General features: G+C 41.6%; 1 protein-coding gene across 7 annotated transcripts in view; it reads left to right on the top strand.

The window, feature by feature from the left end:
- Window positions 1–27,620, top strand: part of ANO10 (anoctamin 10) — a 286,676-nt gene that overhangs the window by 99,082 nt on the left and 159,974 nt on the right. For 6 of the 7 annotated variants that reach the window (XM_058729211.1, XM_058729210.1, XM_058729214.1 and 3 more), the window contains exons 10-11: window positions 8,593–8,784; window positions 17,142–17,270. In XM_058729211.1, the coding sequence (XP_058585194.1) occupies window positions 8,593–8,784; window positions 17,142–17,270 (321 nt within the window). Of the gene's footprint in view, window positions 1–8,592; window positions 8,785–13,293; window positions 13,400–17,141; window positions 17,271–27,620 lie in introns of those variants that run through there. The other variant, XR_009261555.1, reaches the window with a different exon arrangement.

Consider the following 27,620-nt stretch of genomic DNA (forward strand, 5'->3'; position numbering starts at 1 on the left):
GACATCCGATAACACCTTGGTGAAGGACGGTAAGGTGAGCGTTGCTTTTCCCGTGTTAATAACAGGCAGTTGAAGCTCTCTGCTGTTAATCCCTTGGTGACCAAATCAGGAACAAGATCCGAGTCTTTGCTTTTCCAGTTCGGAACCTGTCATTCAGCCTGGGCAGGAAGCAGTGCACTCGCTTCTCCTGCAGGCCCCGCGTCTGTGAGCGAATGCTGTGGTTAGCGGTGCTGCTCCTTGACTTGCTCGAGGGGCTGGGGTCCTGGGTGATCTGACACGCTCCCTCCTCACCGCCTGCACATCCCCCTCTACTCTCTCCATGGAGCGACAGTCCGGTATTTGCTATTTCAACTCTCTGCCTGTATTGGGAGAGGGGACATGCTTTGGGGTCACATTTGATCTAGACCACTGTTTCCTACGTGCTGATCCTTCCCTCTGGGTGTATTTTCCTCCACACTGAAGTCAGTGAACTTAGGATTGTATTCTCTGTAAAGCTCATCCTGACTGCTACACATGAATCTAAAGTAATATTATCAAGTTTTGGGAAGAAAGACAATTTGACTGGAACACAAAAATCGTTATAAAAGTAATACTTGTTTAGGCACAACGGGAAGCTTGGATGATGCAGGACAGAGTGAAAAGTAAGGAAAAGGGAAACCTCCATAATGGCCCCCTGGGAGTAATCCGCCGGTGTCTTTTGGGCCTGCTGCGCCCGCCAGGGCTGAGGCCATGGGTGCCTCGGGCCTGCATTGTGCTGCCCCTGCCCTGTGAACTCCCGGATCCTGCCCAACCGCACAGCTGCGTGACTATGACTTTTCGTGATGAGTCGCCACACCATAAATGAGCTGCCTTCTAGTGAGCTAGACATTAACAGATTTGCTAAAACCATAAACGAGTGCCACTCTTTACACTGAATGTTTTTGTCTTGGAAAATGTAATTATTTTTCAAGCAGTGTCTCATTGATGTTAATGTTTTTGTGTAAACGAATTGAGAAATGTTTTTTATGGTATTGAGTTTTAATTTCAAGTAGGTAAATATCACGAGGTAGACTCCTGTAAACAAAAAGTCTTTGCTGTCCTCAGTCATTTTTGAGAGTTTAGGGCTGCAGAGACCAGAAGGCTTGAAAACTGCAGGTCTGGAATAGCCCATTGCTTTTTTCGTTCTTCGGGGCGTTGGCTCGTTGTGAAGCCAGTGTGTCCCATGGTTTCCTCACGAGATTCCAGTTTAGCGATTCTGGGAGAGCACCTTCCGTCGCACCCCACCCGGAGCTGTGATGTCAGGCTGCCCCACGCCTTGTCGGATCCTTTGCTTGACCTGGGGCTGGGCTCGTTGCAGGGACGGAATTGCACTTTGGAAGGAGTAAGTGAGCTGCTGGTAGATATTTTGAGACTTGCGGTTTCCTGTCATTGGTAGCTCTTTCAAAAAGTTCTAAATTGTTGCTGTTAGATGCGAATGCTGTTGATTTTTGTATCTTGTTACCCAGCAACCTTGATGAACCCTCCCATTTTTTTCTAATCCATTTTCTTGGGTTTTCTTGGGTTTTCTGTGTAGAGATATTTCAGCTACAAAAAAATGGCTGTTTTCTTTCTTCCTTCATCTGTACAGTTTTTATTATCTATTGGACTCATGAATATGTTCAGTATAATTTGGACAGAAGTATTTACAATAGGAATCTTTCTCTAGCTCCTGACTTTTTTTTTTTTTTCTTTTTTGGTCTCCTCACCATTGAGTGTCAACATTTGTCCCGTGTTCTTGGTAGGTAGCTTTTTATGAGTTTAAAAATGTTCTTTTCCTTACTTGCGCAGAGTTTGTATCGTGAAAGATGTTACATTTTATCAAGTTCTTCATTTATTTGCTTCTGTTGAGATTATCGTATTAAGATTTAATATTCTCCTTTACACTAATAAATTTCCTTTTTTTTAAATATGAGAATTTATTGTCAAATTGGTTTCCATACAACACCTAGTGCTCATCCCAACAGATGCCCTCCTCAATGCCCATCACTCACCTTCCCCTCCCTCCCACCCCACTCATAAATTTCCTACTGGAACATCTCCTGAAGTGATTAACTCTACCTGCTCACTATTTTTAAATATACATTGTCACGTTGAACATGTCAGTATTTTATTTAGGGTCAAGTGCCACTGTCTAATAATTTTTCTTTCTCTGTTGCTGAGGTCACTGTCCCCATGTTATTCATCATGGTAATTCTTAGCGAGCATTCAATATAATATTGAATAAGGAACAGTTTTAGGAGAAAAATGGTCAGCCCCTAGTGTCCGTGTGCTGCTTGTGGCCTTAAATATAGTACTTTCTTTCCTTGTTGTATACTCAGCGTAGGGAACTCATAGACCTGTCTCTGCCCGGCTGGTTTGAGGATCCAGTGGGATAGAGCCCCTGGAACCTGAAACTTTGTTTCCATTCATCTAGTAAATAGATACATAAAATTAGTTATGACTTCACAGAAATACCACAGTGTTCTTCATGACTGCTTTGTTCTTAGATTTTGTAAGTTTGTCTTAGTTGGTCTTTGCTAACTTGCAGCTAATCGGGTAGACTGTATCTTGGTTAACGTATTTTTATTTTAGTGTGCAATTATTTAGACTGTTGAATTTGCATTTTTTTCTCCTTCTTGCTTTTGGAGTACGTCCCTGGTTTGCTAAATTTACTGACTCCGGAGCGCTCAGTGTAAAAGTCCTGATAAAGTGTTAGCGTGTGTGTGCTATACTCAGTCCCTGCGTGAGATGGAGGCAGAATGCACAGTGCGCTGCTGTGCGGAGAAGGGGCCCCCTCGTGTTGTATGCTAAAAATGCCAGGCCTGAACATGCCTTCTGGAGGCTGCCCATTGGCACAGGGGAGGATTTGTCTACACAGCTCTGCGGAGGCTCTATCTTGTACATTCTGATCTGAAACAGCAGTTTTGAAAGCCGAGCATAGGCTGTCAGGATTTCTTAAGACCCAAGTGTGGTAAAAATGGCGTAACAGCTAAGGTTTTTTTTTACTCTGCTCTTGATTTCTACGCTTTTCAGAGAAGTGGATTGATGCTATACCACTGGGTGTATTTTGGAACCACTTCTGTGTGCTGCAACACAGCGTATGGAAATACTTTCCAGAGCCAGATGCTTCCAGAGAGTCGTTGAGAAACTACTCACCACTGAATCCCCCACTGAGCCCCAACCCGGCAGCTCTGGAGGCCCGTGTGAACCGTGAAAACAGCCAGAGCGTAACTCAGAGTCCCTGGGTTCGTGCTTTGTCCTCACAGCCAGGCCGTCTGAGAGCACGCTCTGCCGTTCCCAGTGTTCTGTACCTAGGTTTGGGCGTTTTCTGCCAGAAGTAGAACCTGACTTCCACTGCAGCTCAACTAGTGAGCCTACTGTGCGCGTCTTGGTGAAAGACGGACTCTGAGATACAGTAACAATAATTACAATACTTCATTTTAGAGAATATTGCTTTAAAATACTGTGACATACATTTTTATTAAGCTGGAGGGTTCTTGCCCGTGCAGCGGATGATCATGAGGAGGCCCGAGGATGCCGAAAGCCGGCGACATGGCCTTCGGCATCCTGAGGGCTGGCTCTGTCGCTCAGTCGCTGCACGGCACAGAGAACTGCTCCTCTTGGGTCAGAATAAACACGTGTTGTGAACAGCAGGCCTCCACTGAGGAGTGAGGGGTTGGAGTGCTTGTCGCCTGGTCCTGTAGAGTTTTGGTGACGCCATTCAAGTGGCCAGTGGGGGTCACCAGGCAGCCTACTTCAGTGAAGGCTTCTTTGCCCAGTCGTTGAAGATCATGAAATAACCCACCTCGTACTGTTTACGTTTCTCTGCCACCAAACTGAAGGTGTGTGACGACTGTTTTCCCTTTCTTCCTTTGGACTACACCTTTTAAAATGTTGTTAGACAGGTTTTTAAACATAGTTTGAAAGGGATATCTTCATGTTTCTATGGCTTCCCTCGATTTCTGCTGTGGATTTCATTCTCTGGCCTCTTTTGTATATTTGCTACTTCTGCTAGGGTGACTCTTGAGAGCTCCCTTCTGACTATCAGCTTTTTTTTTCTTTCCTTTTTTTTTTTAAATTGGGATACAATTCACGTACCATAAGATTCACTGTTTTGAAGTGTACAGTGTAATGATTTTTAGTAAATTCACAAGGTTTTACAGCAATCACCGCTACGTCCAGAACATTTCATCATCCCCGAAAGAAACCCCACGCCCAGGAAGCAGTCCATCCGTACCCCAGTCTCCGGCAAGCGTCAGTCTACATTCTGTCTCTGTAGGTTTGCCTCCTGCGTGCACGTCATGGAAATGGAGTCATACAGTCCGTGATCCTGTGTCTGGCTTCTTTCACTAAGCATAATGCTTTCAAGACTCAGTCCACAATACAGCCTGTATCGCGCCTCGTTCCTTTTTATGGTCGAGGGATATCCCATTGTATGGATATGCTACATTTTGTTTGTTCATTCATCAGTCGATAAACATTTGGAACAAGTTGTTTCCACTTTTTGGCCGTTAGGAATAAGGCTGCTGTAAACATTTGTGTGCAAGCTTTTGTGTGAACGTCCATTTCTTCTGAACATCCGTTGGTTACTACCACAGGCTAGGTCATACGTTCACTCTGTGTTTCGCTTTTTGAGTAACTGCCAGAGTGTTTTCAAAGGCAGTGGTACCATTTTATATTCTCACCAGCCATATAGGAGGGTCCCATTTTTTCCACATCTCTGTCAACACTTGTCATTTTTTGCCTCCCCCGCCTTTTAGCCGTAGCCACACTTACTACATGTAAAATGGGATTTCGTTGTGGGTTTGATTTGCATTTTCCTAATGCCTAAAGGTACTGACCATCTTTTCATGTGCTTTTTGACCATTTGTATATCTTCTTTGGAGAAATATGTATTCATATTCTTTGCCCATTTTTCATTCAGTTATCTTTTTATTATTTCATTGCAAGAGTTCTTTGTATATTCTGAATACAAATTTCTTATCAGGATGTGATTTGCAAATATGTCCTCCCATTCTGTGGGTTAGCTTTTTATTTTCATGAGTGTCCTTTGATGCACAGGTTTTTGACTTTGATGGGAGTCAAATTTCTCTCTTTTTTGTTGCTTATTCTTTTGGTGTCCTCTCTGAGAAACCATTGCCTTATCTGAAGAGAGGAAGATTTACTTCTGTATTTTCTTCTAAGAATGTTATAGGCTTAGCCCCTACATTTAGGTCTGATCCCTTTTGAATTGAGTTTTGTAGATAGTGTGAGGACAGAGTCCAGATCCATTCTTTACACGTGGATGTCTAGTTGCCCGAGCACCATTTGTTTTAAGAAATGATTTTTTCCTTCATCGAATGATCTTTGCACATTTGTTGAAAACTGTAAGACTGGGGCGCCTGGGTGGTTAAGCGGGGCTCAGTTGGTTAAGTGTCCGACTCTTGGTTTGGGCTCAGGTCATGATCTCGCGACTTTGTGGTTTGAGCCCCACATCGGGCTCTGCCCTGGCAGAATGGAGCCTGCTTGGGATTCTCTCTCTTCTCTCTCTCTCTGCCCCTCCCCCACTTGCACTGTCTCTCTCTCTCTCAAAATAGAGAAATAAACTTAAAGAGAAAAGAAAACTGTACGACTAAAGACACATGGATTTGTTTCTGGACTCTCAGTGCGATTCCATTGACCTCTGTGTGTCTGTCCTTATGCCATTCCTACAGTGTCTTGATTACTGTAGCTTTGTAGTAGGTTTTCAAATCAGGAAGTGCGATTTCTCTCTGTTTGTCCTTTATCAAGATTGTTTGGCTCTTCTGGGTCTCTTGTAATTCCTTATGGTTTTAGGATTAGCATCTCCATTTCTTTTAAAAATGCAGTTGAAATTTTGATTGGGATTGCACCGAATCTATTCATCAATTTGGGGAGTATTGCCATCTTAACAATACTAAGTTTTCTCATCCGTAAACATGGAATGTCTGTCCATTTGTTTAGGTCTTTTTAAATTCCTTTCAGCAATGATTTGTGGGTTTCACCATGCAAATCTTACCCTGTTAAATCTATTACTATGTGTTTTATTTTTGATAATATTGTAAATGAAATTGTTTTTTAAATTTCATTTTCAGTTTGTTTGCTGCTGGTTTATAGAAATATCATTGGCTTTTGTATATCGATCTTATATCCTGCAGTTTATTATTAAATCATTTATAATTAGACCTAATAATCTTTTGGGGGTTCTTTAGAGGTTTTTTATATATAAGATCATGTCCTCTGCAAATAGGATTTTTTTTTTCTTGTTCTCCATGGCTCTTATTTCTTTCCTTGCCTTCCTTTCCATTCCTGGTAGAACCCCAAGGATAGTGTTGAATTGAATAGAAGAGTTACGAGCAGACATTTTTGTCTTGTTCCTGATCTTAGGTGGGACACTTCCAGTTTTTCACCATTAAGTGTGATGTTAGCTGTGGTGTTTTGTAGATGCGGTTTACCACTTTGAGGAAATTCTCTTCTGTTACTCATTTGTTGAGTGTTTTTATCATGAAGGGGTATCAGATTTTGGTCTTTGTGTTTTTTTCTGTGTCTATTGAGATGATTATATATAGTTATAGAAAGTATACATTTATATGTTATGTACATTACTGTGCTACATATAAAACTTTGTTGTGTTTATTTATTTGCTTTTGCTTGCTTTAGATTTAGTGTACTATTCTTTCTCTAGATTTTTAAGGTGAAAATCTCAGTTGCTTTGAGATCTGCCTTTTTTTTTTAATGAAGCATTTATACCCATGAACCTCCCTTTGAGCACTGTTTTCACCGCATCCTTTAAGTTTTGATATGTCGTGTCTTAATTTTCATTCATCTCAAAGTTTTTCTAATTCTTCTTGTGACTTCTTCTTTGACTCATTGGTTTTTTAGGAATATGTCGCTTAATTTCCATTCAGTATGAATTTCCCAAATTTCCTTCTGTTACTGATTTCCACTTTCATTCCACTGTGGTCAGAGAAGATACTTTGTATGATTTTTAAGCCTTTTGGGTTTGTTGAGAATCGTCTTAGGGCCTAACATCTCATCTATCCTGAAGAATGTTTCATGTGCACTTGAGAAGAACGAGCATTCTGTTGTCGTTGGGTTGAGTGTTACATAGATATTGACGTGGGGCCGCAAGCAAATGGTCAAGAAAGAATTCTTGAGACATTTTCGGTGCAAAAAGGTGCTTTTATTATAGCACGGGGACAGAACTCGCGGGCAGAAAGAGCTGCACTTTTGCTGTGTGAAGCTGGTGGTCGTATGCTTAGTGCTCATCATTCAGTTCGATAGCAATTGGCGATACGTACAGGTAGTCACGAGACCCTTTGAGAACGTAGCAAGCAGCACTTAATTTGGCCCTTAATGAAAACTCTGCAGGCTGTAGGTCAGCCTGCTGGACTAGAAGTGAACACTTCCCTGCTTCTGTCCCTCATCAGATGTCTGTTCGGTCGCTGTTTTCGTGTTTGGGCGTGCCTTCAACACTAAACCAGGAAGTCTAAAATTCTGCCTTGCCATTCACTTTCTGCTTGTGCAGAGCCCCGAGGTCAGTCAGAGGTGGGATCCTAGAGCCTTCTGTGGTGTTTCCTGAGACGATGCATCGACCCTCTGCCTGTGCCGCGTCTTCTAGATTCCCAGGAAAATGTTGGAGTTCAACACACCCCCTGTGGCTATTTCATTCCTCAGCTTGTCCTTTCGAGCTCCCTGGCTAGTCTCTTGTTTGCCCCCGCTGCTGCCCATTGCCTCAGGCAGACCAGTGTTTAAAAATTCACCTCACATACTCAGGGAGAAGCCCTCAGCACGGGAAGAGACTCAGTGAAGTTGAATAGAGACAAGCCTTTTGAGCGGAATCTTGTAGGTTACCACTAACCAGGCCAGGTCATGACTTCCCTCTGGGAATGAGGCTTTCTTTCCCAGATCTCCAGCCCCGGTCTGCTGTTCCCTTCCCGTCCTGGTGGTGCATGCTGGGTTTTTTCAAGGTTGCTGCAGAACTGGGGAGCAGGAGGTGAGATGAGAATAAGTTAAAATGCCAGAAGATTGAGCTGTTTTTCATGACTCTGTGCCACCAGAATTGCTGCAAGCCTTTGGTTGACTTCCAGAGCACTTGAAAAATTGGTCCTGACACGTTTTGCCCTTTTGTTGTTGGTGTTGATTTTATGGAGGCGCAAACTTCTGGAGGTCGTCGCTACGTTCATTGGCATCACCACCATCCGTTTTCTGATGGAGGGTCAGGGACTGAGGTTCTGGGGAGCCCACGATGTGAGGGGGCAGTCATGTAAGATTTCTAATAGGGATGTCGGATCATTTCTTTTTACTTGGTTAAAAGCAAACATCTTTAGCTTTGCTGTTGTTTGTTATGTAATAATTCAGTGATTTGGCATGATGGAATGAGGAGCTAAATCATTTTTTTTGTTCTTTCGGGGACTTAAATACAAAATTGCTTTTGAATTTATGTAAATTCTGTTGTTGACAAGAAGAAATTGGGAGGAATTCTAAGATTTTTTTTTGGTTGGAGGCTGGTGCCTTGGATGGTATTGCAAAGTGTTGCTGTAATTATATAATATTAAAACAATTCCTGTTTTTTTTTCTTGTGGTTTACATTTTCAGGGCACCTTTGATGATTACTTGGAGTTATTTCTTCAGTTCGGTTATGTGAGCCTTTTCTCCTGCGTCTACCCATTAGCAGCTGCCTTTGCTGTGTTAAATAACTTCACTGAAGTTAATTCGGATGCCTTAAAAATGTGCAGGGTCTTGAAACGTCCATTCTCAGAACCTTCAGCCAATATTGGTGTCTGGCAGGTAATTATTTGAGAAAACATGATTCCTTTGGGGGAAAAAAATAGCGAAATGGGCCATTATGATTAAAAACAAAGGTGCTATGCTAAGGAGAAATTTGAGAAATTTAGCTTATTTTTTATTTGAATTTTATTGCATTTTATTTATTGCCACAGACTGCGTTGTGTCACTTCAGAGAGTCATTTACTTTTTCTGGGCTTTGCTTTCCTTGTTTTGAAAATTGGGGATGGGGTGGGGGAGGTAAATTATAATTTCTGTGACCCCTTTCAGATGTAAAAATTCTGATAGTTTTCTAGGAAAGTAGCCAGGTGGGACTTCACTCACTGAGTGATGATGAGGCCCTCCCCACTTCTGTGTGGGTTGCAGATCACGTCGGGAGTCTGGACTTCACCCCTACCCAGCAATAATGAGGTTCCTTTTCCAGTTTCTGCTGGGGTGGTTTCACATAAAGCCTAATGGAGAGTCAGGCCTTCTGCCACCACCCAGCACAGCAGAGACCACGTGGGAACATGGGAACACACACGGGGCACTTGTATTCGTCCTAGCAGAAGAGGTATCAGTGGGAAGGTCTAGTGGGAGACCAGAGTTCTGGCCCCAGTCCAGCAATAGGAAGGACCCCACCCTCCACACTGGGCGTCAGTGGTATCCAAATGGGTGACCTAACGAGGTGTTGTCCCTGCTTTGCCTGCTAGAGTGGTGTTAGAGGAACCAACTGAAACAAAAGCTTTAAATAAATTATCGAATCTAACACCTAAAATGTCCAGGTTTCTATTTAAACCGTCATCATACCGGGAACCAGGATGAACCAAAAAGAAAAAAGGGGCAGTCAGTAGATGCCACCATCAGGGCGACAGATATTAGAAATATCGGACAGATTTTAAAGCAGCCTTGATCAAATGAGTATACCTCAAACAGACAGAAAAACAGAATATCTCAGCAAAGAAAGAGAAGATATAAAAGAGAGGCAAATAGATATTTTAGAAGTGGAAAATACAACTAAAATAAAAAGCTTAGTGGATGAGCGCAGTAGCAGAATCGAAGAAATAGAGGAAAGATCAGAAACTGGAAAATAGAGAATAGAAATGATTCAATCTGAACAGCAGAGAAACAATAGACTGACAAAGTAGATATAACCTCAGAGACCTGTGGGACTGTAACAAAACATCTAACATTCCTGTTATCAGAGTCCCAGAAGGAGCGGGGAAAGGAAGGATTAAAAAACGCCTGAAGTAATAAGTCCAAGACTTTTTGATTTGGCAAGAGACCTAGAACTACAGACTCAAGAAATTGAGTGAATCCCAAACAGGATAAGCCCCCCAAAGTTCATGTCCAACACATCATAATTAAACATGTGAAAACTAAAGACAAAAACTTGAAAGCACCAAGAGAGAAATGACATGTTGTCTATAGAGGAACACAATTAGAATGATAGCCAATTTCTCATCGGAAATAACGGAGGCTGGAAGAAAGCAGCATAGTATTTTTCAAGTGCTGAAAGAAAAGTAGTGTCAATACAGAATCCTGTATTCAGAGAGAATATCCTTCAAGAATGAAGGGCAGGGGGCGCCTGGGTGGCTCAGTTGGTTAAGCATTGGACTCTTGATTTCAGTTCAGGTCGTGACCTCATGGTTCGCGTCAGGCTCTGCTCTGACAGCGTGGAGCCTGCTTTGGATTCTCTGTCTCCCTTTTTCTCTACCCCGCCCCCTGCTTGCTCTCTCTCTCTCTCTTTCTCAAAAATGACTAAATAAATAAACTAAAAAAAAATAAAATAAAAAAAAGATTGAAGGCGAAATCAAGACACTCTCAGATGAAAGAAAACTAAGAGAATTTGTTGCCAGAAAATCTATGCTAAAAGAATAGCCACTTTATTGATTGATTGATTTTTAAATGTTTATTTATTTTGAGAGAGAGTGAGCAGGGGAGGGGCAGAGAGAGAGGGAGAGAGACAATCCCAAGCAGGCTCCACACTGTCAGCGCAGAGCCCAATGCAGAGCTTAATCTCATGAACCGTGAGATCACGACCTGAGCTGAAATCAAGAATCAGGTGCTTCAGTGACTGAGCCATATAGATACCCCTTAAAAGAATAGTTAAAAAATTTTTTCTAAACTTGAGGAAATGATAAAAGAAGGGACCTGGGACTGTCAGGAAGAAAAACCATGGAAAGCAAAAATATGAATAAACATGATTAGACTTTCCTTCTCTCTCTCTCTCTCTCTCTCTCTCTCTCTCTCTCTCTCTCTTTAATGTTTATTTATCCTTGAGACAGAGACAGAGCATGAACAGGGGAGGGGCAGAGAGAGAGAGGGAGACACAGAATCTGAAACAGGCTCCAGGGGAGGGGCAGAGAGAGAGGGAGACGCATATTTCTGAAACAGGCTCCAGGCTCTGAGCTGTCAGCACAGAGCCCGACGCGGGGCTTGAACCCACAAACCGTGGGATCGTGACCTGAGCCGAAGTCGGAGGCTTAACCGACTGAGCCACCCAGGCACCCCAGACTTTCCTTCTCTTAAGTCTTTAAAGTTACGTTTGACAATTGGAACAAAAATTGTAACACTATCTAATGATTCTAAATATATGCAGGGAAAATATTAAGATATTTCACAGAATGGTAAAGGGAGATGAGGTTTCTGTACATCCTTCAGACTGATAAATGGTGACACAAGTAGACTGAACATATGTAGATGGTCCCCAACTTGCAACGGTTCAGATTATGATTTTTTGGCTTTACAGCGGCGTGAAAGCGATATGTATTCAGTAGAAACCATACCTCAAATTTTGAATTTGGATCTTTTCCCAAGCCAGCGGCATGCAGTATGATCCTCTCTCGATGTTGGGCAGCAAACCACGGCTCCCAGTTAGCCACACAGTCACGAGGGTAAACAACTGATACACTTAGAACAATTCCATACCCACACAACCATTCTGTTTTTCCCTTTCAGTACAGTGTTCAACAAATTACAGCAAATACTCAATACTTTAGTATAAAATAAGCTTTGTGTGAGATGATTTTGCCCAGCTGTAGGCTAATCTGAGGGTTCTTAGCACATTTAAGGTGAGCTATAGGTTCAGCTCTAATTCAGTAGATTAGGTGTAGTAGATACATTTTTGTCTTACAATATTTGTAACTTACCCTTTTGGAACACAACTCCTAAGTCAAGGAAGATCTCTCTCTCTCTCTCTCTCTCTCTCTCTCACACACACACACACACACACACACACACACACAGCAATATACGTAATAAATTGCCAAGAAGACATAGCAGGCTTAGTGTGTGTACACTGAACAACGATGGTCTAAAATACGTGAACCAGAAATTTATAGAACTGGAAGGAGAAATCGACGAGTCCACAAGTATAGCTGGAGACTTCAGCATGCATTTCTCAACAGTTGGTAGGACAAGAGCTAGGAAGTCAGCAAGGATATCGAAGGGCTCACCAATACCACCACCGTCAGGTAACAGAATCAAATCCATATTACAGAGCACTCTGCTCAGCACTTGTAGAATACACATTCAAGTGCTTACAGGGCATTCGTCCTCGGGCAGAACACAAACTTGAAACATTTTGAAGAATTGAAATCATGTATAGTATGTTCTCTGACTCTACTGGAATCCAACCAGAAATCAGCAGGAGAAAGATAACAGGAAAGTCTCCAAACACTCGAAAACTGAATGCATGGTTTTCTTGAGAAAGAAAGAGAAAGAAAAGGGCATGAGTGAGGGAGGGGCAGTGGGAGAGGAAGAGAGAGAGAATCTTAAGCATGCTCCATGCCTAGGCTGACATGGGGCTTGATCTCACCACGGTGAGATCATAACTTGAGCTGAAATCAAGAGTCAGTTGTTTAGCCAACGGAGCCGCCGAAGCACCCCCAAATGCACGTTCCTTAAATAACGATGGGCCAAAGAGAAAGTTTCGAGTAAATTCAAAAGACATTGAACTGAATGAAAATGAAAGTACAACGTATCGAACAGCTAAAGCAGTGCTGACAGGGAAATTTGTAGCACTGAATGCATACACTAGAGAAGAGGAGAATATCTCAAACAATAATCTAAATGCCTACTTGGGAAGCTAGAAACAAAGCACAAAAGAAACCCAGAAGAAACAGAAAGAAAATAATAAAGATAAGAGTACAGATGGATGAAATGAAAAACAAAAATAATAGAGAAGATTACTGAAAAGAGTTGGTTCTTTGGGAAGATCAATATAGTTGACAAGACAACCGATATAAAAAGAAAACAGCAGGTACCACTACAGACCCTTAAAGTACCGAAAGTATTGAAGGGAATATTATGAGCAACTCTACACATACAAATTTGACAGTTTGGATCATTTCCTCCAAAAATACAAACTACCACAACTCACCCAATACGAAATAGATAATTTGAGTAGCTCTGTAATTATAAGGAAATTAAATTTGTAATTATAAATTTCCAAAAAAGAAATACATCGGCCCGAATGATTTCACCAGCAATTTCTAAGAATGAACCCCAATTTTACACAATTTCTTCCAGAAAACAGAGGAGGAGGGAATATTTCCTGATTCATTTTATGAAGGCTAGTATCAGTGTGGTAGAAAACCAGAGTGCGAGACAGGAGAACAACAAACCAACATCCCTTGTGAGTAAATGGACAAAACACCTTAATAAACTATTAGCAGACTGAGTTCAGCAATCTGTAAAAAGAAGTGTGTACCATGACAAGTGGGATTTAGTCCAGGGATGCCAGCCTGGTTTAATATTAGAAAATTAATCTGTATAATGTGCCATTTAATAGTTTGAAAAACTGCATAGTTGTATCAACCAATACATATCAAGCATTTGAGAGTCCAACATTCCTTTTTGAGAACTCTCACAAAAATAGAAATGGGGGTGTTTCTTCAACTTGATAAGGGACATCTATTTTTAAAAAAAATCTAAAGCTAACATCATACTTATTGGTGAAAGATTGAATGCTTTCCTTCTAAAATTAGGAACAAGACAAAGGTGTTCACTCTTGCTACCTTTATCGGACATGGTACTAGAAGTTCTAAGTAGCCTGATAAGGCCAATGATATCTCTGGTTTACCCACTAGCTGACCTCAGGTGCGTGAGCAAATCCAGTCAAAGTCAGCTGAGACCAGAAGAATTGCCGAGACGAGCATATCCTAACTTGTCCACGCACAGAATCATGAGCTAAATAAATGGCTGTTTGAAGCCAGAGTTTGGGGTGGTTGGTTATGTAGTAATAGCTGACTGATAAAGGAAGTCTCAGTATTCAATACATATCAATTCTCCTTTCGTTTACAAATTGACCTACAGATTAATTTATAAATGGAGCACTACGCCAGCCCAAGGTTTTCTTTTAAGCCGGTAAGTGTATTGTCACATTCACAGGGAGAAATGAATGAAACAGAAGAACAAGAAAGCTATGAAGAAGAATAGGGACACTTACCATGTATTAAAACTTGTTACGTAACTTCCGTTATTAACGTGGTGTGGTCCTGGTGCATCAGTAGACAGTCAGACCAGTTAAACAGAAGAGTAAGTCCAGAAATGGATTATGTGGTCTATGTGAAGTCTCAGTTCAGTGGGGGAAATGATTGTCCACTAATAGCATTGAGATAACCAGGTCTCCAGATAGGGGGGAAAGTTTGCTCTTCCAGCGTTAAAAGAAGACTAGGCACGACACAGAATGGGAGAAAAAATACATAATACGTATGTCTGCCAGAGTACTTGTATTCAGATTAGGAAACTCTTACAATTCAGTAAGACATTTCAGCCTTTAGAAACAAGGACCATGATTTGAAGAAGTACTTCACCAAAAAACATATGTGAATGGCCAGTGAGCTCATGAAAAGATTTATAATTAGTTACCAGGAAAATGCAAATGAAAACCAGAAGATAGCACTACATACCCAGTTTAAAATGAAGATTCATGGTGTGAAACGTTGGCCATGATGCGTAGTAACTGCAACTGTCCTACTTTTCTGGCAAGGATGCGTCATGGTGCAGTCCCTTTGCAGAATGAGATGGAAGTTTGTTAGAAAGTTCAACGTACACCTACCATACCCTCAGCATATCGGCTCCTAAATATCCAGGAGAAATGAGAGAACGTGAACATTTCAGGAGGCACGCATGTGTCTATAGTAACTTCATTCAGAGTAGTCCAAAACTGGAAACAACCCAGTGTTCCATCAGTAGGTAAATAAATAAAAAATGATGGTATATTCATAAAATGGAATACTACTCCACAATAAAAATGGAAAAGACTAGATATAGATATAGATATAGAAATAATATGGATCAATCTCAAAATCATACTGGGTGAAAGGATGGGGAAGAGTATATACTATGTCATTCCAGTTATGACATCCTGGAGCAGTGACAAAACTGCAGTGACAAAAAGCAGATCACTGTTTGCTTTTGGGCCGGTGTGAAGAGAAGGATGGATTGCAGTGGGTCATGAGGAATCTTTTGGGGGAAGTAGAATTATTCTGCATCTTGTTTGTGGTGGTGTTTTCACAGGTATATACGTCAATCAAAACTTAATGAAGTGTATACCTTCAATGAATACAGCTTATTGCACATAAATTATAACTCAGTATAGCTGTATTTGAAAAAATCATGTTTCGTTATAGAGGTATTAAAAATGCAGGAAGCCAGGCACTCTTAGATACTGCTGATAGGAGGATGAACTGGTCAGTCTCGTGGAGTGCAGCTTGACGTTATTTATCAAAATTATGAATGCGTGGTACCTTTGACTCAGTTCCACTTTCAGGAATTTATCCTAATTCCACTCTTGTTAAATGATGTATTTACACGGTAACTAAATGGAACAATGATTGTCATAGCAACTAATGCCCACCAATAAGGAAATGGTTAAATAAATTCCGATACATCTCTGCAATAAAGTATTTAAACAGTTGTGACAAAGAATGAGAGAGTTCTTTGAGTACTGACATAGAATATTCTCCAAGACATTTTAAGTGACAAAAGCAAGGGACCGGACAGTATGCATTGGGCTGAAAGAGGGGAAGAAAGGGCATATATATTCAAATTTCTTTATAAAGTTTGCATATAAAGCATCTGGAAAGGTAAAAAAAAAAAAAAATTCATAATGGTGATCCTTTTGTAGGGAGCACAGGAGCTCGCGGGTAGGTAAGGGGTACATGAGGGCAAGGAGACTCTTCACTGTAACTTCAAGTTTTCAATTCTGAGCTATGTGAAGATAAAAAATGAATAAATAAAAAAATTTAAGTTACTTAAAGAGAAGATAAAGTCTTGAGTAGGTTTGTTGTAAAGAAAACTCCGGAAAAAATAAGTTATACAAAGATTGCTAAAAAAGATAGCGGAAATTCTCCATGAGACCAGATATTTATTCAGTTGGGATCCAATCATGTTTTGTTTTGCTTCTTTTAAAATTTTAGTTTCTAACAGTAATTGTATTTTTTAGAATTCGTGGGACTTTTATCTGATTCTTGTTTTAAACGAAAGTACAGTTGGCACACAACGTTACACGTGTTTGGGGTGTGCAGCACAGTGATTGGACGAGTCTGTATGCTCTGCTGTGCTCGCCACAAGCAGAGTACCCGCGTGGGTCACCAGGCGTTGCCGTCACAACACCTTGACCGTAATCCCTGTGGGCTGCAGCATTCCTCCCCACGACTTGCTCGTTCTGTAATGGAAGCCTCTATGTCCCTTCCCAGCGGTTAGGTTACTCGGCAGGGATCAAGTGTTGTGCATTAAAAGGAAGAGCGACTGGGCAGTGGTCACAACATTTCCGCAGTCGGTACTCTGTAGTGGGCTCTGGGAGACTCCTCCACGGGGCCTGGGGTCAGTCTGTTCAGTAGCTCGGCGGGGCACGTGTGTTTTTCCGAAGTCTCCTGGGCAAATGCCACTCGAAAAGGATCACGATAGCTGGTGCCTCTGGTGTAGCCGAACCAGCTGTGGTCTGTAATGTGGCAGAGTAAGACAGTCACAAAAAAATTCCGTTTGAAATCATACTAACAGTTTTTGAATGTGAAACGTTTTTTCTGGTGGCCCCACCTTAGATTCCCTTTAGGTACGAGTAGGGTAACTTGAACAGCACACTCCTCTCGGATGTATTCCAAATTCTCAGGCCCCTGCCCACCTCCAGCTGGGAAGGTAGAACATAGTGCTTTGGATATTCCAACCAAAAATATTGAAAATACCTTGTAACGGCATGATTTTTTTAAGCCGAAGAAAATCACAGCATTATAGAGAAAAAGTTTTAAATGTACTTGGGATATTTGGAACAAGGGAAAGGCTTTTTCTTTGATTTTATATGATACAAAAAAAGGCTGAGGAAGTATGGAAGAGGTCATTGTGGTTTTTAATTTCACATTTTTTTTTCCTTTTAGTTGGCTTTTGAAACAATGAGTGTTATATCTGTGGTCACTAACTGTGCTCTAATTGGAATGTCACCACAAGTGAATGCCCTCTTTCCAGAGTCAAAATTGGACCTCGTTTTGATCGTGGTAGCCGTGGAGGTAAGTGAAACTTTCAACGTATTTTAAATAGTCTCCACGCCAGACGCTTCTGTTTAAGCAGAGATGACCTACAGACAGCAGCGGTATCCCTGTCTGTCCGTGACTGGCAGTTTAACGACACACATTTCCTGGTAAGAAGGTGAGGTAGTTCAGGTGACGGACAGACACGCATTTCTGGTTGCTGCCCAGCTCGGAGAGACCGAGCCGTGGTGGGCTCGGGAAAGTGACTCTTCCCGTTGTGCTGACCTGTCCATTGCTGGGTAGAGAACTTCCGTATGAAATAGAATTCTGTAGATTTGACGTTTTTTTAGCCTCTTCTAGGGATCTGTCATTTCTACGTTCTTCCGCAAGTGGATCCTAAGAAATGTTTTTTGATAATGACTTAAATCTCGTTAGCAACAGGTGTGGAATTCATCGTGAAACTCTAAAACACCCAGATGTGATATGTATCAGGAAGGCGCATAACCGTGCGTACGAAGTTCAAGGAGGCTGGCTGGCTGTACTTTTTAGGTTTTCATTTTGTTTATGGTGGTTCCGAATATGGATTACTGTAACATCTTGAAAACTCAGCACTGACCAGTTGCAAATGGACGCATCCGCAGGAATTTTTTTATTGCTAGTGCTTATTGTGACCTTTCATTTTTAGATACTTTAAAAATAGAGCAGTTGTGAACATTTAATCCAGCAGAATTTAGCACGACTATAAGGCAGTGGTTCGTATACCTAAGGCCTCAGGACTGAGGGCCAACTAGCAGTCGGAGTGTGAACTTGTGCCTTTGCAGGAGTGGCTGAAGAAATAGATTCTGCTTTGCTGTGTTTATCTTTCTGTGTATTTAATAGGAATCTGTGTTCGTGGTGGATGTTCTATGCAGAATATGCGTTTTGGAGAATGATTTTAGACAGCAGTGAGTAGGAGGGAAAGGGGACGGCTCCAGCAGATAAAAGAATTTTGAGAGTTGAATAGGATTTTGGAGAGCTATTTGCAAGGCTGGTTTCTCACCTGTGTTAGTGAGAGATCAAGACAGAGGCGTCTTAGACGGCCAGCTGCCCAGGCTCATAGCGTACCCTCCATTTAGGATATGGCCTTTAGGTTTGTGGGTCTGGGATCTTGTCTTTGCCAGTGCATGCAGAGTTAATTAGGCTTTTGGGACTGACTGATGCTTAAAACTAATGAGACTCACAAAGGACTGACCAGAATGCCAGGCAGTTAGTTAACCTACCAGAAGGAGATACTTTTCCAATGACTGTAACAGTTGGTGTTAAAGTGGAATTGGTTTAGTAGAAGATTTCTTGGTAAATTGGGAACCTGAACAAGAGGAGTACGCAAGTCTTGAGAGACACGGAAGGACCTGAAAACCGTCCCCTCCCCCAAATCGAGCAGAGCTCTGCCGTGAGCCCATCTGGGGGTTCCCTTGCCAGCTCCTGAGCGATGCGGGACGTGTACACTGCCCACTTCTTGATTTTGCCTTCGCTTTCTCCAGATTTCTGGCTGGTCCAGGGTTCTGTGTATCCCCAGTGCTACTTCTTTCTTCTTTTGTATTTGCTGATGTCTTAACATCAGATATTTGGGGCCTGGTTCTTCTCACTTAATTGGGGAGATATCCTGGTCTACAGGAGCATTCTGCAGGTGGCACCCAGGAATTTGCTGGCCCGCGTGGGGTGGGCCGCAGTATTTCTGTGGTGTTTGGCTAGAGCGTCTAAAAGTTCTCTGTCTTGCTGGGCCGCCCCTGTGCTGGCCCTTTGGCTGGAGAGCAGGCTTGTCTTGGGACTTTTTTTTTTGTCTGTGCCCGTTGGCATTTGTGCTTGCCCCTTCCTCAGCACTTAGTCTAGGACATATGAGGTAGAGAGGAATACCTGGGGTCCTTAGGGTACTGGGGTCTATGCTGAGTCGGCCTTCTTTCTACCTTTCAGAGTTTCCTTGTGTTTATTTTGTATGTAATGTCCATGGTCTTTAGTTGTTCTTAGGAGGAGTAGTGAAAAGTACTTCTGTTCCATCCTTCCAGAAGCAGAAGTCCTCACTCTGTTAATCTTTTTTTTTTTTTTCTTTTTTCTTTCCTCTTTCGCTTAGGACCAAAGTCCTTTCTTTGGGCCTGGCTAGCACACTTTTATTCCTTATGTCTCAGCTTAGATGTCACTGGTCTCCCAGGCTTTTCTGATCCTTCCATCTCTGCTGGATGTCTTCTGTTAGCCCATCTTGAAGCCTCCGTGGCCCTCCCTCATGGTGATCATCCCGTTTATATGCCTTGCGCTTCCTGATAGGCGTGTTTATGTAATGTCTGTCTCTCTCGTGCACTGTTGGTTTCTTAAGACCAGGGACGGTGTCTACTTGTCTATCTAGTAGATAAGAGTACTAACTTGAACAGTGATGGTAGGTGTACAGTTCAGTGTTGTGAATGTGGAATTAATAAATTAAGCTATTAAAAAAGAAAATGGGCATTTCTTTCTTTTTTTTTTTTAATTTCAAAACACAGAATGGGGGTGCCTGGGTAGTTCAGTTGGTGAAGCATCCCACTTCTGCTCAGGTCACGATCTCACAGTTTGTGAGTTCAAGCCCTGCGTTGGGCTCTGTGCTGACAGCTCAGAGCCTGGAGCCTGCTTCGGATTCTGTGTCTCCCTGTCTCTTTGCCCCTCCCCTGCTCATGTTCTGTCTCTCTCAAAAATAAATAAACTGAAAAAAAAATAAATCAAAAGAAAAAGAAAAAATGGGTATTATTCTTTTCTGATAAACATATTCGGTATTAATTATATGACTATATTTGTTTATAGCATTTTCTGAGTTCTACTTACAGAACACAAAGAGGCAAGTGCTCATTTTTTTATTCCTTAATTATACACAGTCAGTATTGAGAGCTACTATGTATATGCTACTGAATCTGGTGCGAAGGAAAGACAAAGCTGGCTTTTTATTTTTGTCTTCAAGAGCTCTGCTTCTTAATGTAGCTGAGAAGATGTGCACATTTTACACATACACGTACGCACACGCACGTGTCCACATACGTACACTATAGCTTAGTGCATCTACCAGAGACGCAACTAGGCAGAATAAATGATATGTCAGGTGACTGGCCTGTGGTGACGTGGAGGAGAAGATCATCATGACTGTCATCCAAAGACAGGGGACCCCTTGTGGTCTTCTCTTCTTCTTTGGTGAGTTCTGAGAAGGCTTGGGTGTGAGTTAATCCCGATTTCCTCCATGCTAGCATAGACTTCCCACTCTGAATTCTAGCCCGGGTGGAATCTGCACCTAGGATGTAAGTTGGGGATGCCTGGCAACCTGAGGGGTGGAAGGCAAAAGCTCAGCCACGGGCTGTCTCAGCCACCGACTTTCGAGTCCGTCATGACACGGAAGAAACGTGTTTTTCAGCTTAAAATTCTTCCCCGTAGGCCAGAATGCCAGCAGTTTCGGGCTATTTCATTACCAGCTAGACTTATACCTCTAAACAAGAAGTATTTCCTTTGGTTACCAAGATTAAATCCTTATAATAGTGATTATTTTGGTGTGTTCTGTTTTGTTTTGTTTTTTTTAATGAGCTAACTCATAGAGATGTTACCAATATTTGTTAATACAGAGATCATTACTAATATTGAGATCACCCAGAGTTAAGTCAAAGGGTGAAGGAGTGTAAGGAGGTTGTAACTACATGTATATACCACTTTCTCATTTTTGGTTTTTATTGTGGTGAAGTAAACATCGGAAATTTACCGTTTTAACCTCTTCAGAAATTTAATTGTGGTAAAAAAAAAACAAACCACCTAATATGAAATGTACCCTTTTAACCACTTTTAATTGTACGGTTCAAGGCATTAACTGAAACTCTGTATCTATTAAACACGAAGTGCCCATTCCCCCCTCTCCAGCCCCTGGTAACCACCATTCTCCCTTCTGTTCTTGTGAATGTGATTACTCTAGGAATCTCACATAACAGAATCATCCAGTATCTGTCCTCTTGTGTCATAAGGTCTTCAGGGTTCATGTATGTTACAGGATATGTTAAAATTTCCTTCCTTTTCAAGACTGCATGATACTCCCGTGTATGTATATACCACGTCTTATTTATCCGTTCGTCAGCCGATGGCCACTTGGGTTGCTTCCGCATTTTGGCTGTTGTGAATAATATTGCTGTGAACGTGGATGTCCCATATCTCTTTGAGTCCCTGTTTCACTTCTTTAGAGTCCATAGCCAGAAACAGAATTTCTGGATTACGTGGTAATTCTGTTTAATTTTTTCAAGAAACACAATACCATTTTCCACAGCAGCTGTACCGTTTTTACATTCCCGCCAGCAAGGCACAAGCATTTGTTCAATTTCTCCACCTCTTTGCCAACATTTGTTATTTTCTGTTGTTTGTTGGTTTAATAATAGTCATCCTAATGGGTATGAGGTAATACCTCATTACAGTTTTGATTTCCCTGACAAGCGGCGATGTTGAACATCTTTTCATGTGCTTTTGGCCACTTGAATACCATCTGTTCAGTTTCCTCACCCGTTCTTTTTTTTAGTTGCCTTTCGCTTATTTGTTGACTTGTAGGAGTTCTTTATACGTGCTGGGTATATCGATCTCTTGTTAGAGACGTGACTCGAGAATGTTTTTTCCACTTCTGCGGGCTACCTTTGTACTCTGTTGGCACTACCCTCTTAGTGCATAGAAGCCCAGGTTTTCCGCTTGTTTCTTTTGTTGCCTGTGCCTTTGGTGTCATAGCCAAGAAATCATTGCCAAGTCTAATGTCATGAAGCTTTTGCCCTGCCTTTTCTTAGGAGTTTTATAGTGTTGGGTCCTAAGTTTAGGTCTCTGATCCATTTTGAGTTAAGTTTTTCTACAGTGTAAGGTAAGGGTCCAACTTCGTTCTTTTGCCTGAGGACATCCAGTTTTCCCAGCACCCCATTGAAAAGACTGTCTTTTCCCCAGTGAATGGTGTTGTCATCCTCGCTGGAAATCACTTGACCATAAACGTGAGGTTTATTTCTGGCCTCTTAATTAATTTCCATTGGTCTATATGTCTGGTTTTTTTTTTAACCGCTTTATTGATGTGTGATTGACATACAAAAAGCTGTATGTGTTTAATATATCTAACTTGGTGAATTTGGTGAGAAGTATCTTTCTATCTTTATGCCAGTACCACATTGCTTTTGGCACTATAGCTTTGTAGTAGGTTTTCAAGTCAGCAAGTGTGAGACTCCCAACTTTGTTCTTTTTCAAGGCTGTAAAAGATTGTTTTGGCTATTTGAGTGTGTGTTTGCTTTAATGTGCTTGTAGTAACTGTAGCTATTTACTGATTTTTTGGAAACTATTGATCAAAAGTTGAGTTATATTGGCACAGATTGGTATTAAAATAAGTCTTCCCTTTGTACCAAAGTAGTATATTTGAGGATTTGCTGTTTTTATTTTATTGACTTTCTACCTATTGAGAGGACCCCAGCTTTGTTTTCTAAATTGAAAATTTTGTGTGTCAGGACAAAATCTAGCTCAGAGAAAGTGTTAGAAATAACCCAAAAATTAGTAAGTTAGCTAGTTTTATTCTAGTGTTGCTGAGACCTGAGCTGAATGCCATCTGGTCTTGTAATGAATCCAAAAAGTAGAAAGTTTAATATAAATTAGAAAGTGTACGTTTTTGGTTTATTACCATGTAAGTCTGCAAAATCCTACTGAAATTACAATTCAGAATGTTATAGAGAGTTCATTAAAACCATCCGTGGATCAGATTAGCAATGTTTCTGAGATATTTCCTTTGATCTGTAGATAGGTTTTCAAATAAGGAAGTAAAATTTTAATATTATACTTACTTACCTGTTTTCTCCTGAAATCTAGATAGTGTCAGTTTTAATTACTGAATTTAAAACAGTGTTTTGCTAGTAGCACATTAAATTAATAGCATGCTGTACTTAACATATATTCATTCATGGCCCCTAAAAGAATAGAAATTTCACTAATTCGAAACCTAGTAAATAAGCCATATGTGTATTTAAATTTTTGTGTAAATTTTTAACATCTTGATGGAAATAGCAGTTTAAGGTATTTTATCTTAAAGCTATTTTCTCCAAATTAAGTAATATCTAAAATATATTTATGGGGTGCCTGGGTGGCTCAGTTGGTTAAAGTGTCTGACTTCGGCTCAGGTCATGATCTTACGGTCTGTGGGGGTTCGAGCCCCACCTCCGGCTTTGTGCTGACAACTCAGAGCCTGGAGCCTGGTTCGGATTCTGTGTCTCTCTCTCTCTCTCTCTCTTCCTCCTCCCAGCTTATGCTCTCTCTGTCTCTGTCTCTCTCTCTCTCTCTCTCAATAGTGAATAAATAAACTTAAAAAAAGTACAAAATGTATTCATGTCAAAAGAAAAAAAGAATTTCTTAAAACAAAGGAGACTTAGAAAATTTAACAGTTTTATAAAGTTGGAGTTGAGAGTTAGTATTGTCACAGTTTAAATTGTAGATGAATTTGATTGTTTCAGTAGTAACGCCAGGGAACTTTAATTTTTATTTAAATTTTTTATTCAGGTTTTTTTTTTTGTTTTTTTTTTTAAGCTTGACATAGTAGAGCATAAAATTCAATAAAAGGCAAAAATGATCATTATGCTTGGTAACACAGGGTCATATGTCACAACTTTTGTGTATTTACTGCCATCTAGCGTTTCCTTTAAAAACTAAGGACACTTGAACGCTATTTTATTTGTAAAATGTTACAGACATTTGTTACAGGCTGATCAAGAGAATAGCCTACCAATGTATGAAACCATGTGAAAATTCCATTTTTTAGGTTAAAAATATCCAAAAACTGGTGGTGTTAGAGTCCAACTCATAAGATTAAATCAACGTCCAAATAATGTATTTTAAAAATAAGCATTATCCTCACTTTTGAGGCAAAGTTAATTTCTTTATTTGATGTAATTCCAAGCAAAGGATCACTGCTTTAAGTGAGGGATTACACTTGGGGCGGCTGGCTGGCTCAGTCGGTAGAGCACACAACGCCTAATCTCATGGTCGTGAGTTTGAGCCCCACGTTGGGCATGGAACCTACTAAGCAGAAACCAGGGAAAAACAATGAGAAATTACACAAAGGTCTCTAATTCCTAAGGAAATAGAAAGGACTTGAATTCTGTAAACAGCCTATGTTCGGTAATCTCCCATTTTAGCATTAAATGCATTCACGGTCCTCTATTCGTTCTGAACTTGGCAAGATGCACCAGTTACACATTCTGAATGCTAACAATTCACCTACTAAATTCACCTGCTATTTTTTTCCTAAGGTGAAAGTGAGTTGACTCTTCACCCTAGAAGTTGCACTACATTTCTAATGTTTAGGTCCTGTTGCCCAGCAAGCCAGTTTCCACCATGCATATTTAATCGGTAGTTAAAAAAAAAATATCGCTTCATTGCACTTTCTTAAATTAAAAAAAGAAAAAAGAAGTTATGTGATTTTTTTTTTTTTTTTTTTGGAGCTGCTTAGAAACAGAACTGATTCTCGTCAGCTTGTAATGACCAAGGATGTCTTCTGGGAATGGACAGAGGCCTTTGGGTTCTTTTATGCCCTAACTCGCAGAGTTTATTTTTCTATTAAAAAAAAAAAAAAATGGTTTCAGACTTCAAGAAAAGCTGCAAGCGTAATACAGATAATCTTTATGTTTATTTTTATTTACAGGATTCGCTCATTTGGAACATTTTTCCACGTGAGTGCTTGCTCTCTCTCGGTTCATTTATGTTTAGTCTCTATGTAGGAATACATGTGGGTGCTTCCAGGTATGGAGATTCTGTCCCTCTCCTGCCCCTTCGTGCATCATGGCCCTGGGCCAGTCACCTCCTCTCGTGAGACCATTTCCTTGACCGCCGATTGAAACTAGTACAGCTTCTCTTCCAGGGACACCATGAGGAGGAGAAGTAACACATGTGTGACAAGTGTCTGCATTGTGCAGATGCTTGATAAATGCAGGTCTCACTGCCCCTCTTCCAGACGAGCAATAGACACACTGTGCATGTGAAGTTCCCCCTCTGCACTTGGCAGAGGCACAGGGGTGAGAGCTGTGGTTCTAACTGGCTTCGCAGCGGCAGAGTGAAGCTGTCATTGTCTCTACTGTCGTTGTGGTCATTACTTGCTCAGCGGGCAGTGTAGCCGCGTGGAAGTCGCTTGGGTGTCAGAGCCTGGAGGCAGCTGCGTTAGGACCTCGGCTCTTCCTCTTCCTCTCTGTGTGCCCTAGTTTGCTCAGATGTAAAAGTGAGGGATGCCAGCTCTGACCCAAAGGAGGAAGCGAAAAAGTGGTTAGCGGTGAACATCGACACCGTTGTTAGGGGTGCATACCTTAGCAGCTAGCCCTTGTGCCTCCCTCAGTTCGGAGCTTCCTTGCCCTCGGCTTTGTTCCCCAGGATAACTCGAATTGGTTTCTCGATCAGATGTTAGTCAGCCTCTCTTACGTTTCCCTCCTGTGACGTGACTCCATTCTTTTCCTCTTCCTGCTCCCACTCCCACTCCTCAGTCCGGCCCCCCTTCGCACCCATTATCGCACCAGGTCTTCCTGATTCTGACTTCTGAACATCCGTCCAGTCTCCCTTTCCCGTGACCGGTGGCGTGGCTTGAGTTCAGGCTTTCACCATTTCTCATCTGGACTTTTTTTTAAAACAACTTCATGGATGTCATTCACACACCATCCAGTTCCCTCGTTTCAACCTCACATCCCCCCATTCTCACCTACCCTTTCACGGCAGATCGTCGCCGGCCTCCTCGCTTTATGCCCTCATCTGCCCCATGCTCTCTCCTTCTGGAGTGGTTGTTCCAAAACACGGTACTGATCCTATGTCTCGTCTACAGCAGCCCTTAACTCAAATTTCCGTGGCTTACAAAGGAGCAGTGCCTTGGTTGAATCTCAGAGTCTTTTCCAGTGTCCTTTCCCCTTCACCCCCCCCCACCCCCCGCTGTCCCAGTTCACACTTGGGACATCCCAGAGCCTTTCCTGGGAATGAATAAATGGCATTAGCATTTCCTAAAACCAGAGGACAGTGATGTGTCTCTTCCACCAGACCGAGTTTCCTGGGAGCATTGGCAAGAGTAGGCATGCAGTACACATTCAGTAGCTGAGCAATGTCCACTGAATTGCCCTTACTCTTTGTTTTCAAGTGATTAAGCAGTTGCTCATTAAATGTTTGATAATGAATGAATGTAGTCATGTATAGTTGTTTTTTCAATGAGTATAGGGTTAGTGGGAACTGTTTAAGAAGTAATTTCTTAATTAGTGGGGCACCTGGGTGGCTCAGTCATTTGAGCATCGGACTCTTGAATCTGGCTCAAGTCATGATCTCAGGGTACATGTGTTCGAGCCCTGCCTCAGGCTCTGTGCTGACAGCTTGTGGAACCGGCTTGATATTCTCTCTCTGCCCCTCCTGCCCAAGCTTTCTCTCTCTCTCAAAATAAAAGCTTAAAAAAAAAAAGAATTAATTTCAACTTTATGATTAAAGACTTTGTTGTATTTTGGGGAGGTATACTAACAAAACCCTTAGGTAAAATATTAAAATTATTTCTAAGAAAGTGAGCTGAATTAGGCAGTATGACACAGGGGTTCAGCACATGACCTCTGGGTTCAAATCCTGGCTTCACCACTGATGAGCTATCTGTCTTTGAGTGAGTTTAGTACCTACAGTTATTCTGAGGATTAAATGAACAATATACACGGCACGCTTACTATAGCACCTGGCAAGATGAACTAGTCAGTATTTGTTAGCTGTTACTGTTGTTTCAGAAAAAAAATCTGTTCTCATAGAAGTCTCTTTACCTTATTGAAAGGACTGATGAAACTCTGAGAATTCAATTAAAAAGCTTGATTGTAAAGAAACCCACAACCAACTATTTTCATTTGGTACCACTTCTGAACGTCGGAGCATGTATCGGGCTCCTAGCAGGGCAAAGAAGGTTTTTGACTTTTGGACTAGGGTACTTTTGAATGGAATTATTGAGTTGGGTTTTGTCTTCCCTTTATTTCTGTCATAATCATGGTAATTTTCTGGTCTTTCTGTAGGCTGTCGCCCTCTTCAGTTTGTATCCAAATGAAACATTGCTCTGCGTTCTTTGAATGGGGTGGGAGTAATTAAAGATCGTCAAGGCACATTCTTTCATTGAATGCATATTTATGGTGTGCCCAAAACCTGCCAGATATTACTAAGGTGCAGCCCTGGCTTGGCAGGTTTTCCAGACAGGATCATCCAGGACATGGAATGGATCACGATGCAACAGAAGGCCTGTTTTCTGGCCTCCCAGGTGGCCCAGCTCTCCCTCCCCCTCCCGACGGGGCCTGGACTGGCACAGGCACCCCCAGCCCGCTGGGAGGGGGCCATGGCGACAGCGTCCCCTCACTGAGACGAGTGCACACCAAG

The sequence above is a fragment of the Neofelis nebulosa genome, chromosome 5, assembly GCF_028018385.1.
Source record: "Neofelis nebulosa isolate mNeoNeb1 chromosome 5, mNeoNeb1.pri, whole genome shotgun sequence".
Classification (NCBI taxonomy): Eukaryota; Metazoa; Chordata; class Mammalia; order Carnivora; family Felidae; genus Neofelis; species Neofelis nebulosa.